General features: G+C 41.3%; 1 protein-coding gene across 1 annotated transcript in view; it reads left to right on the forward strand.

Moving 5' to 3' along the window:
- Positions 1–14,195, forward strand: part of LOC145417418 (uncharacterized) — a 287,807-nt gene that overhangs the window by 182,554 nt on the left and 91,058 nt on the right. Inside the window, exons 9-10 of the mRNA XM_080286100.1 lie at positions 9,398–9,549; positions 11,106–11,130. Coding sequence (XP_080142226.1) covers positions 9,398–9,549; positions 11,106–11,130 — 177 coding nt within the window. The remainder of the gene's footprint in view (positions 1–9,397; positions 9,550–11,105; positions 11,131–14,195) is intronic.

Below are 14,195 nucleotides of genomic sequence, written 5' to 3' on the forward strand. Positions count from 1 at the left end.
ACTGGCCATAGATAGGCTGGATGGGTGATTAATTTTTTTTTTACAGCGCTATGACAGGGTATCGTATAGTGGGGTATGCCTGTGTATATCCTGTACTGTGGAATCCCCTAAGTTGTGGCTTTTTGGTATTGAGCACATGCTGCAGTTTAGAAATAACTAATCATGTGGGGAAAATTACTTACGGCTTAGTCAACAAAAAGTTGCCCTCCTTACCCTCAAACCTCTGTCAAACTGGTCACCAGCAAACACTAACAGTCTTCATGCTTGGCATGGGAGAGGAGTGTTGTGATTGACATAGTAAGTTCTGTGCTTGAGTATGATTGGTTTAGTAATTGCCATGCTTAACTATGATTGGCTTTTGCCAGGGTGGACATGTGGACTTGAGGTAATGGTGGCACGTATTTCGTGAGGCATCAGAAGAGCATCACTTTTGAGGCAGCATCTGCAAATTTCATTGCAATTTCGCGATTTACTGATGTTGCAAACTTGCATGATGTTGCTATGTATTAGGAATCTGTGGTTAAGAAACTCGTGAGTTAGGAGATTCCACTGTATATAGGTACTGTAATCCCTCAATTATCCGACATAATAAAGCCAAAGGCATGTCCAGAAAGTGGATCTGTGTGGCTAATGGACATCTCCTCTAGCCCCCCCATCATACATAGCCTAACTTAAAGCCAGAGTAAAAGGCCACTACAGTACAGTGTACAACACTTGTTTCTGTTTTTTAACAATACAGGTATATCCCGGTATAAGGATGCAGTTGGTTAGGTAAAAACCCATCTTTTGGCGAGGTATTGTATATCAGGGTAGTTTTAATACATAAAGTAATGGGATGCATTTTTCAGCCTTGGGTTACCCCCCAACCAAGTCCTAAACCCACCCAAAGGAGCCCAAAAACAAGTGGAAAGCCAATCTAAATGGCCTCACAGCTGTAAAAGAAGCTAACCTAAGCCTAACACCTGTAAATAACTTACTAAAACCAACAAATAAAATATGAAAATTGTCAAATATAAGTCTGGAAAAAGTCAAACCTAGTAAACTGTACCCCAGAATGACAATGTTCACCCCACCTATGGCTAAAACACATTAATCTAAGTCTAAAAACTGTTAATAAATCAACTTAAACACAATTTTAGTCTAAAATATCATCAAAACCAGTAAAAAAAAAAAAAAAAAAAATGAAAACCCATTGTTGGAAACTGGGGTTTGGCCATCGTTAGGCAGGGTATGGCAGTATTTTTACCCCCATTGTTAAGCCAGGGTATCACATCTAGGGGTATTGTGTTTCGGGGTATTACTGTACTCTGTCTGGACAAGGAGACCTATAAACCACAGCCAAGCAATTACCATGGTCAAACAGACCTATCAGCCACAGAGTAGCAGTTACCACTGTAGGGCCATACCCTACAGTAATATGAAAAAACCAGCCCAACCAGGCGAAAATGTTCACTTGGCCATATTCTCCACCCGGACACAAGCATTTTCTTCAGATAAAATGGGAAAATGTACAAATAATGGTTTCAAACAGCCATATCACAGGATCCAGGTAATGATAATGTTTGGATAATGGACGTCTGAATAACTGGGGGAGTAATATACAGTAAACCCTCAATTTAACGAACCCCAGTATTGCAAATTACAGATATAACGAATGGCCAAATCGCAACTGAACTTCCCCCGGATTTTGCAGACAAAAGTCGCTAAATGAGGGGGAAGTTCAGGAATCAGCCCACAGTGACAACAGCATCCCTTCCTGGCACAGTAAGTGTACTTCAACAGCCTCCCTTCCTGGCATAGTAAGTTTACTTTAACAGCATCCCTTCCTGGCACAGTAAGTGTACTTCAACAGCATCTCTTCCTGGGATAGTAAGTGTACTGTAACAGCATTACATTATACTGTATTCTTATTATAGGTATTGTATTTATATGTACAACGTCATACAGTATTGTATTTACATGTACAAGTTCATAAACCATTGAATTATCATGTATAACTTCCTAGAAGTAGTTTAGGTAATGTTTGAGCATGCAGGACCGAACGACTCCCCTTATATAGTGAACTGAGTTCGGTAATCCCTCAGAAATACCGACCCCTCGTATATAGCGAACTTTCGGATATAGCGACCCACCCCTCCCCCCAATTAGTTTGTTATATTGAAGGTTTACTGTATATATAAACAGGAAACCCTCATTTTTCGACCAATCGTCATTCGACAATTCATTGTTTCAACATAAATAAATCTATACCCCATTTCGTTGCTCGACATAGTTATCATAACCATTTCGACAGTCGCCACCAGACAGACCGGCTGAGCTGTCTCAGCTCAGTCTCCCGCGCTCTGCGCTGCTGATTGGTTGTCACTTCATCCGCCTGCATTTCTGTTTGACCTCATGGAATACTACAGCACCACTATAGCTCCACCCAAGACCCCTACTACTACCCCTGTCAAGCGCAGTTGTGTGCATACCAACCGGAATGAGTGTTTACATAAGTGTGTGACCTTCGCATATAATTTGTGGTGTGTGTGTGTGTGTGTGCCTAATTGTATTTACCTAATTGTGATATACAGGAAATGAGCTACGTTCGTGGAGTCCCGTCTCTGTTTCTCAGTAAGTCAAGTTTAGCTTTAAACTCGCTTAAGTTTTTAGACTGGATGATCTCTTTGTCCAGGCTATTCCACAGGTCTATACATCTATAAGGAAAACTATATTTCTTGATATCCTTCATGCAGTTTGGTTTCTTCAGTTTCATTCCGTGTCCTCTTGTTACTCTCTTATCCCATAAAAACAGATCTTCTTTGTCAATTTTACCTACTCCCACCATGGTCCTGAACACTGCAATCATGTCTCCTCTCTTTCTTCCATTCTTCTAAGGAAGGCAAATCCAGCTTTTCCAGCCTCTCTCTGTACAACAGATCTGCCAGACTGGGGACAATTTTGGTTGCTGTTCTTTGTATTATCTCAATCTTGTTTATATCTTTTCTTTTTGTGTGGGGACCACACTACTGCTGCATATTCTAACCTGGTGCAAATCATGGCCACTATCAATTTTTTCATCCTCTCCTCATCCATATAATGAAAGGCTGCTTTTATATTAGTCAGGAGTTTATACGTCTCTCTAACTGCCTTATTAATGTGTTTTTCAGGTGACAAACTGTCCTGGACCAGCACTCCCAAATCTTTTTCTTCTCTCGCTTTTGTGATTGGTTCATTACCCATCAAATAATTCAATGATGGCCTCCTGGTACTTGTACCCATTTCCAATATTTTATGTTTCTTTGCATTAATTTTCATTTCCTACATCTGGCTCCAATCATGTATCCTATTCAGATCCTCCTGCAGGATTTTACAATCCTCCTCAACCTCTACATTCCTCAAGATCTTTGCATCATCAGCAGACAGACTTGCATAACTGGTCAGTCCATCTACCATATCATTTACATAAATCAGGAACATTACTGGCACCAACACCGAGTCCTGTGGAACTCCACTTGTTACTTTCCTCCATCCAGACATCCTATCCTTTATTACTGTCCTCATTTGTGTGTCTCTCAAAAAGTCTCTCATCCATTCCAGGAGGTTCCCCTTCAGTCCTCCTATATGTTGCAGTTTCCACATTAGTCTCGTATGAGGTACCTTGTCGAAGGCCTTCTCCAAATCAAAATACACACAATCCACCCAACCATCTCTCTCCTGTAGCACGTCAATTGCTCTTGAGTAAAAACTCAACAAGTTGGAAACATATGACCTTCCACTTCTAAATCCAAACTGACTATTGGCCAAAATATTCATCTCTTCCGGATATTTTATCCATCTATCTTTCAAGATTCTCTTGCACAATTTTGCGACCATGCTGGTTAGGGACGCTGGTCTATAATTCAGGGGTTCTTTCCTGTTTCCTCCCTTATAAATTGGTACCACATTTGCCCTCTTCCATGCTTGAGGCACTTTCCCCTCTTCCAGAGAACACACAATTAAACTGTGAATCTTATCTGCCAGTTGTTTTCTGCATTCCTTCAGTACCCAATTAGAGATTCCATCTGGTACTGGGGCTTTCCTTACATCTTGAGTTTCCAGTAATTTATACACTTCCTGTACTTCCACTTGTATATCTTTTATCACTACTTTTAATTCAGTAGCTTCTCTTTCTTGTTCATCACTACATGTACAAATTTTTTCCAGTTTATTTCGCAGATTTTTGATCTCGTTTTCCTGCTCTATCGTCCGTTCCTGTAACTCTTTAATTACTGCCCATACCTTTTTTATCTCCTGGACATTCCTCTCCGCTGTTTTCTCTACGCCATATTCTTGTTTGGTTCAACTTAATACTTCCATTTCCCACGTCCTCCTCAGAGAAGCCCTCGAACTCTCTCTCGCCACTTCTAAACATTGCCCTGTCCCTTTCTGCCATGAATCAACCACATGGAGACTTTCTACCTTCACTATATCTTGTTTTTATGACCGAAACTGTGATTTTTTTAACTACTGTCCGACAGGACCACCACTCACGCACTCATTAACATAATCACAAATAGGCTGGTCTTCTTTTTGCCGCTGATTTGGCGATTATTTCCCAACGATCCAGGAAGAGCTCCATCTCTGTCAACAACCTGTGTGTGTGTGTGTGTGTGTGTGAGAGAGAGAGAGAGAGAGAAAAAAAAAAATATTTTGATGTACACTGTGTACAGTACTGTTTTTTTTTTCCTCATTTTTGTGTTAGAATTAAAATAGATGACAAACATTGCTTCTCTTTAATAAAGATGTAAAATGATAAATATTGGCATTTTTTCATCTCTGTTGAATATTTTTGAATGACAAAGGTGGTCAGGAACCTAACCCCCCCTATTTCTTAACAATCTTATGGGAAAAATAGTTTCGTTATTCAACCAGTTCATTTTTCAACCACCTTTTATGCAATACATCTCTGTTGAATAGTGGGGGCTGCCTGTATATAATACTGTATATATACAGTGAGTCTTCGAAATACGAAAACCCCAAGTACGAATTTTCGATGATACGAAAGTGATGACTATAGGACAAGTTCCACAATATGAAAATATCTGTCGATGATACGAAAATCGATACAAAAGGAAGTACAGAGATAGCCCGATTATCCAGACTATTTGGTGTGAAGGGATGCCTGAATAGTCCAAAGTCGTGATTAATCCGGCGGAAACAAAACCCAAGTACTGTTAAATTGATTTATTTACTGGTAAATGTACACTTAAAGCAGCAGAAAGACTTTACCAATTCAATTCATAATCCTCCAGCTTGTTTCTGTAATTTTCTGACAACTTTCAATTTGGCAAATTACTTTTTCTTGCTGAAAAATTTCCTCCCTGTTATTATCGTCACTTTCCTCTACGATTGTTTCCAACGCCGTGGATAAAACTCAGTGTGCTCAAAGGTAGATATCTTTTCCCAGTTTCCCAACTGGAGGTTAGGTTAGGTTAAATTATTAGGTACAGATAAGTTCGGTTAGGCCAGGTTTAGGTAAACACTTAGGGAAGAGCAGTCCTTTCTGCCATTATGTAAATGAAATAAACAAGAGTTGTCACACCAGAACAGCTAAAAAGGATGGGGAAACAGATTTAACAAGAAACGTTAATTTACCAGCCCAGAAATAATCTGAAAAATTTTGCTTAACCCTTTAACCGCGGGCATTGTTTTGCCCCGACTGGCCTCTCCCGCGGGGGTTTCGACCAAAATGTAAACAAACTTTAAACCTTTATAACTCTGCACAGAATAAATCTAGAGTGAAAAATAAGGTACCATTAGAAAGTACTAACCTTCGGCTTTGTAATGATGTAGGTTTCATGATTTCGTTGACTATCACTGGATGGGCAGTGCCATTAGAAGTGAGCGATCTAAAATCACTATTTTTCGCTCACACACCATTACCTTCGTTCATACACCATTACCAAATGCCAACCTCATTCTGATAATAATACTATAAACATATATGAACACTGCACATACGATAAACACCCACTCTGCGTTCACTGAGGCAGGTAAAAGGCACTGTAATTACCCGCACTTCACTGCCACATCAGCAGTGTTGTAATCACTATTTTTCGCTCACACACCATTACCAAATGCCAACCTCATTCTGATAATAATACTATAAACATATATGAACATTGCACATACGATAAACACCCACTCTGTGTTCACTGAGGCAGGTAAAAGGCACTGTAATTGCCTGCACTTCACTGCCACATCAGCAGTGTTGTCACTCACACAGCTGGACAGATACTGATGCGTGTTTGGTCCGGGGTGGGGTGGGGGGCCCAGGGGGTGGGAGGTGGGGCCCCAGGGGGGGGAGGAGGGAGGTGGGGGTCGGCTGGAGTGAAAGAACTTAATAGCTACTCTCCCTTGAAACAATTGGTGCACGGAAAAAACGCAGGGTATTCAAAATATTCACAAACATTCGAGAATGACACCAGCGGTTTGGTCCAGTTTTTGCAATGTCATTCTGGAATGACACCCGCGGTTAAAGGGTTAAAGCGTATGTTTAGCCCCCTTAGTGGCTATGGGTTCAGAAATTTTCGTGCTCCCATGGTCGGCCTCAGGACTGTTTTTTCAAAGTTCTAATATCAATTTGTTTTTTTTACATATGTGAAAAGACTCATCCGGCACACCTGGCTTTTTCTTTTATTTTTTTGCTCGTAAACCCATCATATGATTTGCTATGATTCGTGAAAGAATTAATAAAATTAGGATGCGTGTTACATCAGCTTGTATACATCAGCCGAAAACATCTGGGATGAAGTGAACTGTGAACCCCAGACTGCTTGAGGTGGTAGAGTAGGGTCGTGTAAACACACCAGTGACCCTCATTCCCTTCCCATAATTGCTCGCAGTTTTTTATAGCTCGCCCTAACTCAATGTCACTGACACCAGTACAGTAAGGTGTTGTTCAGGGCCAGCAGCTATGAAAGCGATAATGGAATACATTATTGTTTGTATCAGTCCTCTGTCTTTCACACATACACAAAAGAACAAACAAAAGAATGAGCAGTAAATGTGCACTAACTCTAAGGAGCAGAAATAACTGTGCTCAGTCGGTCCGAATATATTGAGAAGAGTGTTACCGAACGAAGAATGTGGAACTGAATGCTAACCTACGAGAACTTGTGGGACGAAATAGTAATTTTTTTCTGATTAGCAAACATTTTTGTTCCGTATGTGGTAGGTGGTGGCGACCATCATCCCCTCACTTGTTGTAGTGCTGCCTACTTTTTCCTTAGCCTTTATCATTCTTTTTCTGTGCATGTCCTCCTCTTTTCCTGTTTCTCCCATCTTTTCTGTCACTTCTTATTGCTTTTCTTTCCTTTACAGGTGGCTTTACATTGAGTGACAAGCCAAATGGTTTCCTGCAAGCCAGGAAACCATTTACAATGCTGGGTGGTAACCACATAACCAAACCCCATGTGCTCCGTACGTGTCAATTAGTGGGTTGGTGGAAGGTTAGTGCTCATCCCCGTAAAACAAATAACTCAAAGTCAAATGGCCACCCCTTACGGGATTATGGCGTCTGGCAATAGATAGATAGATAGGTAGATCGTCTCTTAAAATTGGAAAACCCATAATCTTTCGTGTAAGCATACAACCTAAAGACCTTACCAATTCAGTTCATATTCCTCTAGTTTGGCTTCTATATTTTTCTGACTATTTTGAGGGTGGTAAATTATGTTCTCTTGCTGAAAGAAGTTACTCAAAATTAGGTGCATGTAACATAAGCATGTAAACATCGGCGAATACATCTGGAGTGAAGAGAACGCCTGACTGATGGGATGGTAGAGTAAGGTCATGTACACACACCAGTGACCTTCGTTCCCTTCCCGTAATTGTTCGCAGTTTTTTATAATGCCCTAACTCAACATCATTGACACCGAAACAGTGAAGTGTTGTTCAAGGCCGGCAGCTATGAAGGGGTTAATGGAATACTGTATGAAAAATTCAAAATGGGCGCGATGCACAGTGCCGCACTTGCTTGCCAAGAGAAAATGAACTAACCCCTCTTTGGTAAACAAATTTTCGCGTGCGTCTCAGTTGAGTCCATGTCCCTCCTCTCCTCAGAGCCTTGCTGTATGTGAGGACATTTTCGCAGCCCTTCACCTTTTTGTATTGTTTCGCCATGCCTCCCAAGCGCCCTGCATCATCTCCAGCATTGGGGGAGCCCACTGCAAAGAAGCAGCAGCACCATACTCTAATTCTGGAAAGGAAATTGGAAATTATAAAACCCCATGAGGAGGGGCAGGGAGTCTCGGAGATTGGGCGTGCTTTAGGCCGTGCTGTTTCGTCCATTGGAACTGTGACGAAGAAAAAGGAGATGTACAAGAATATGGCCACCTCCTTCTGTACAGTTGTATACAGTTATTGCTTACTTCTTAATGGTGGGGGGGGTGAAGTTTAGGTAGGGGTCCGAGGGGGTCCTGGGACACATCCCCCCATTTATATGTATATTTCAGTGGGGAAAATCATTCCGATATGTGAAATTTCGAATTATGAAAGTTTTTTTTTGGTCCCTATCCCTTTCGTATATCAAGGATTCACTGTACTGTGTATGTTAGTTATATTGGTATAGGTAGCCTTCATTTCATAATGCTGTAGAATATTGGAATAGTTGCCGGAAGGCATTGGAGAACTAGGACAGAATATGGTAAAAGTCTGGGGAATGGTATGTGGGGCTGGATCTTTGCGATTCCTGGGCTTTTGAGGTTCCTGGACTGGTCCCCCCCCCCCCTCTCTTTAGTCTAGGAATTGGAAGCTTGAGTGTATGCGTGATGCTGGGCGGCCATTATTCACATGTTGATTAGGTCAGAAGTTTTCGCTTGATATTGCTCACGTAATGCCACTCAGGGATGAGTGAAGTTGGTCACTCTCATCTTAAGTGTCAGGACCAACTGCCTAGGCCCGGTCTCCTATGCTCCTCATGGGACAACGTAGGATTGGATGATGGATGGATGGTAATGAGGACTCTCAAGAGGTTTAGTAGCAATCCTTGATGGTTAAAAATTTTATGGGGAGTATTAAGGGGCAAAACTAGTTACTGTAGTTAGGTTAGGTTAGGTGAGAATGCACTGATGTGTCCAGTCTGTGAGTTTGTATGTAAATGCATTATCATGGGTATCTTAAGGCAAACATATTTGTAATAACCCATCTTTAAATATATTTTTAACAAAAAATATGGGGCTCCTATAACTAACTCCCTATTTTACATGTAAATTTATGTCACGATTTAGTGCGAAATTGATTTTTCACGAAGTTCTGCATAACCTATCTTGTGTTGTATGAAGACTATATATACTGTATATGTGTGTTTGTAAGATGACGTTTTAGCAGTCTAAAAGCTTGTATGTAATTATTTAATAATTTTGATTACAAACAGGACTTTGTTAGAGTGATGCCTCCAAGAAAGAGTGGACAGCGGGTGTTGACAGATCACCAGTTGGAGCGGATGCAGGAGCAGCGGCAGGACATTCCTGCCCTCTACTCTGATCTCTCCCAGGCATCACAGTTCCTTCCTCAGACGTTGGATGGGTGAGGGATAGTCATAGTAAATTGTTTGCTCTTATTAGCCAGGGATGAATATATAGAGAGTTAATTCCATCCTCTTCTGTCTTTCATTCCTTCCTTGTCCTTCTGCTCATGGGTGACTTTACACTCCATGTTCTGTCTTTCCTTCATTCTTTCCTCCTCCTCCTGCCTATGGGTGACTCTACAGTGAGTGACAAGCCAAATGATTTCCTGTACACTAGGAAACCATTTACTTTGCTGGGTGGTAACCACATAACCAAATTTTGGCACCTGGTGGTTTAGTGAGTAATTACGGTGCTCCAGTTGGATTGAGCCAGTGAAGGTTTATATTTTAAGGGGTGGTTGGGGTTTATTGCTCACTTAATGCCACCCAGGGATGAATGAGGTTGGTCACTATCATCTTAAATGTCAGGACCAACTTTCCTAGCCCCAGGCTCCTATGCTCCTCATGGGGCAATGTAGGATTGGATGGTGAATAAATGAATGAAATGATTTCTTTGAAAGTTTGGCTTTTTAACCCCTTTCAGACTTTTTTTTTTTTCCTCCCTATTTATACATTATTATTATATTTGTCAAGTTTAGAGAGATTTTTTAAGTCTGGAGAGAGTAGACATAGCCTTCATCACAAGAGGTCTTCCAATAGCTGAATAAAATCAACTGAAGGTAAAGAGACACTGTCAGTACAGCGCAGCATGGGATGGAAGAGGTTAATGTTGTCTTGACAAAAAATATTGGTGCAGTGTTAACCCTTTGTGGTAGGTAGTGGTGACCATCATCCACTCACTTGATGTAATGCTGTCTTCTTCTTTCCTCACCCTTATTTTTCTTTTTCTGTCTGCCCTCGTCTCTTCCCATCTTCCCATCACTTTTTATTACTCTTCTCTCCTTTTCAGGTGGCTTTACATTGAGTGACAAGCCTAATGGTTTCCTGTAAGCCAGGAAACCATTTATAACGCTGGGTGGCAATCATATAACCAACCCACACATGTTGGCAACAATTGGGTTGGTATAGGATTCATGCCTCTTCCGTTAAACCGCTAACTCAATGACAAACAGCCACCCTTTGCTGGATTATGGCATCTGACTATAAATAGATAGTTTAAGGAGATCGTCTTCATTTTTGAAGAAAAAGTCTGAAATTTTTTAAAATTCTGAGAAAATTCCAGGAAGTTCTGGCATCCTTTCTCTGTCTCTGTGCGAAGTATTATAATCTTCAGAAATGTATAAGTGTTTTAAAATTGTGTTTTTGTACACCCATATCAAGCGCTCAAGCCTTTATAAGTTACATCATCTTTTTCACATTATCATCCTAAACAATTTGGGCTAGGAGGCTGCAGTTTACATCAGTTATTGGCCTACAGTAATGAGGGATTGCCTGTGTGTAAGTTTCATCAAATTCATTTGTTTATATTTTTATTTATAGATTTCTTGTCAAAATGTCTAAGTTATATATAAAATTTGGCTTTCTGTGTGAATGTAATGCTGGAAAGCCCATGAAATTTACTATAAATTCAGTCATTGGATTATTTGTACTGTATAATGATATGTTTCGTGTACAGAGCTTGCGAGTCATCCAGGGAATTGGTAAAATAGGAAACTTAGATTTTCGTCGAAATAAAGTCACTGATATTCTTATAATACTGATATCGTAAACTGTAAATCCCAGTAATGGAAGGGGACCAAGTACAGTAAAATTCCTCCAATCCGACCACCAGTAATCCGAAAATCCCAATCCGACCACCAGTAATCCGAAAATCCCAATACAATACTCTGCATTTTTCAAGGCAAAATTTTTATATTTTTTCTGGGGGTTTTATCTGACTTGGACTTGCTCTTGGACTTGATGTACCTCCCTGCAACTATTCATCGACACTTCTATGAATTTCCAGTGAGTAAAAAAAACCCTGTATTTAATTGTTTATTTAATGAATAGGCACACTCACGATCACTAATTTCTGCTAAGGGCTGCCCCTTTCCTATTCCTACATACCTAGGGAAGATGGGAAAGGGTGAAGAAACAAGCTCCACCCGCCTCTACCTCAGCTCCCAACCCTCCCCCATACCCCTACGCAACCCAACCCCCCACTTGTCCTTCGTTGTTGGCAGTTTTATCTCAAGCTAACCTCGTACTTTACAGTTATAGTCACATTACTAATACATAAAAATAAAACACTAGGATATGTAAAAAGTATATTATATATGAACATCTATCTATCTATCTATCTATTGCCAGATGCCTCAATCCCGTTTGGGGTGGCCACAAACAAATCGCCTCCAATTCGCCCTGTCCCCCGCCATTTCACTGCCCTGCCCCCAACTCACACCCCCCTTTCTCATATACCTCTCCACCCCATCCCTCCATCTCATCCTCGGCCTCCCCCTCCCTCTTCCCCCCTCCACCTCACTCACATACACTCTCTTCGTCAGACTTTAACCCTCCATCCTCTCCACATGGCCAAACCACCTCAGTGTGTTCCTCATAATGCTTCCTATCACATCCACACCACAACGCTCCTTTATATCCTCATTCGTCAGCCTGTCTCTCCATGTGACTCCACAGGCTTCTCTTAAATAACTCATTTCCACTGCTCTCACTCTTTGACTTGTGTCCTTCCAACAACGTCCAAGCTTCACTTCCATACGTTAGAGTTGGTATCACAATACTGTCATGTAGTAACTTTTCACTTCCATGCTCACTTCCCTGTTTCTTATCACTGCTTTCAAAGAACCAGCAACCTTTCTTCCCTGCTGTACCCTTTCAAGCACTTCACCCTCCAAACCTCCATCCTTACTCATCACACTACCCAAGTACTTAAACGTACTCATGTTTTCCAATTCCTCACCATCCAACCTCGCTGTACATTCACTGACTTCACCTCTCTCATAGACCATCACTTTACTCTTCCCTACATTCACCTTTAGATTCCGTTTCTTACACACTCTTCCAAACTCATCCACCAAGCCTTGCAGCTCCCCTTCGTCTTCACTCAACAACACAGTATCATCTGCAAACAACAGTACAGGGAGTTTCCAAACACTATCCTCTCTCACCAGGGCCACTCCAACATCCACTACCCTACCTTGTACCTCTTTTATTACCCCATCCATGTACAGATTGAACAACCATGTAGACATGACACATCTCTGTTTCAACCCAACTTTCAAAGAGAAAAATTCACTTAGTTCACCATCCACATGCACTGCAGCCTTCGCACCATCGTACATACTCTTCACAGCATTCAACAACTTCCCATCTACTCCATATATTCTTAACACTTTCCACAATCCTTGTCTATCCACCCTGTCATATGCTTTCTCCAAATCCATGAAAGCCGCATACAACGTCTTTCTCATCTCTAGAAACTTTTCCACTAAAGATCGAAGAATGAATATCTGATCTACACAACCTCTTCCCTTCCTAAAACCTCCCTATTCTTCTCCAACTAATTTCTCTGTTCTTTCTCTGTCAGTAAGTATCCTACCATACACTTTTCCTATTATACTAAGAAGACAAATGCCCCTATGATTACCACACACTTCTTTTTCCCCTTTTCCTTTGTACAAGGGAATAATTATACCTGACTTCCAATCCTCCGGGACTCTACCTTCCTCCCAGGCCAATCTGCACATCTTCCACATCCATTCTACTACTATCTCTCCCCCATGCTTCAGCATTTCACCACACACTCCATCAATTCCTGGGGCTTTCCCCGATTTAACTTTCTTCATTGCTTCCACAACGTCTATCCTACTGATTTCTTCCTGTCTTCTCACCTCCCTCCTTCTCCCAGCCATTCCCCAGCCACTTATACTCGCATTACTTCCATCCTCTATGTTCAACAGTTCCTTAAAGTGTTCTCTCCATCTGCTCACTTTTTCTCCCTTCTCCACTAGTAATCTACCATTTTTATCTTTCACTCCCCTGCTAACTTCACTTCCACCCTGTCTTACTCTTTTCACCTCTTTCCAGAACATTTTCTTACAGTCCCTCCACTTTACACTCAAATTCCTTCCAAATTCCTCATCCACTCTCTTCTTACTCTCTGTTACTAATCTTTTCACCTCTCTCTTTCTTTCTACATATAACTCTCTCTTCCGCCTCTCAACTTCTTCCACGCCCCTATTTCTTATCCATTCATTGTATGCTTTCTTCTTTTGTGCCACAGCCTGTCTCACCTCTTCAGTCCACCATGCTGTTCCTTGCACCCCTCTCCGTCTTCTCTTCCTTCCACACACCACATCACATGCTGCACATATTTCTTCTGTAAATATCCTACACACACCTTCCACGTCTCCCATCTGCTCCAGTTCATATTTGCCCAATCGTTCCTCCACTTCTTTCTTATACTCTGCCTTTTTCTCATCCTCTTGTAACCTTTCCACTCTCCTTGCAACTACTCCTTCCTCTCGTCTTTCCCTTCTTCTCTTCCTCCATCTTACTTGAATCCTAATTCTGGCCACCACCAAGTAGTGGTCAGAAAGTCCACTCCCCCAACCTCTATAAGCTCTTCCATCCATTACACATCTTTGCATCCTTTCATCCACACACACATAATCAATCATTGCCTTCCTTTCATTCAGTTCACCACCCACCCTTCTCATCACTCGCCATGTATACCTGTGGATCATTTTATGCCTGAAGAGGGTAT

Source organism: Coenobita brevimanus, chromosome 110 (genome assembly GCF_032717465.1).
Source record: "Coenobita brevimanus isolate Jiangsu-jjx chromosome 110, ASM3271746v2, whole genome shotgun sequence".
In the NCBI taxonomy this organism is placed as follows: domain Eukaryota; kingdom Metazoa; phylum Arthropoda; class Malacostraca; order Decapoda; family Coenobitidae; genus Coenobita; species Coenobita brevimanus.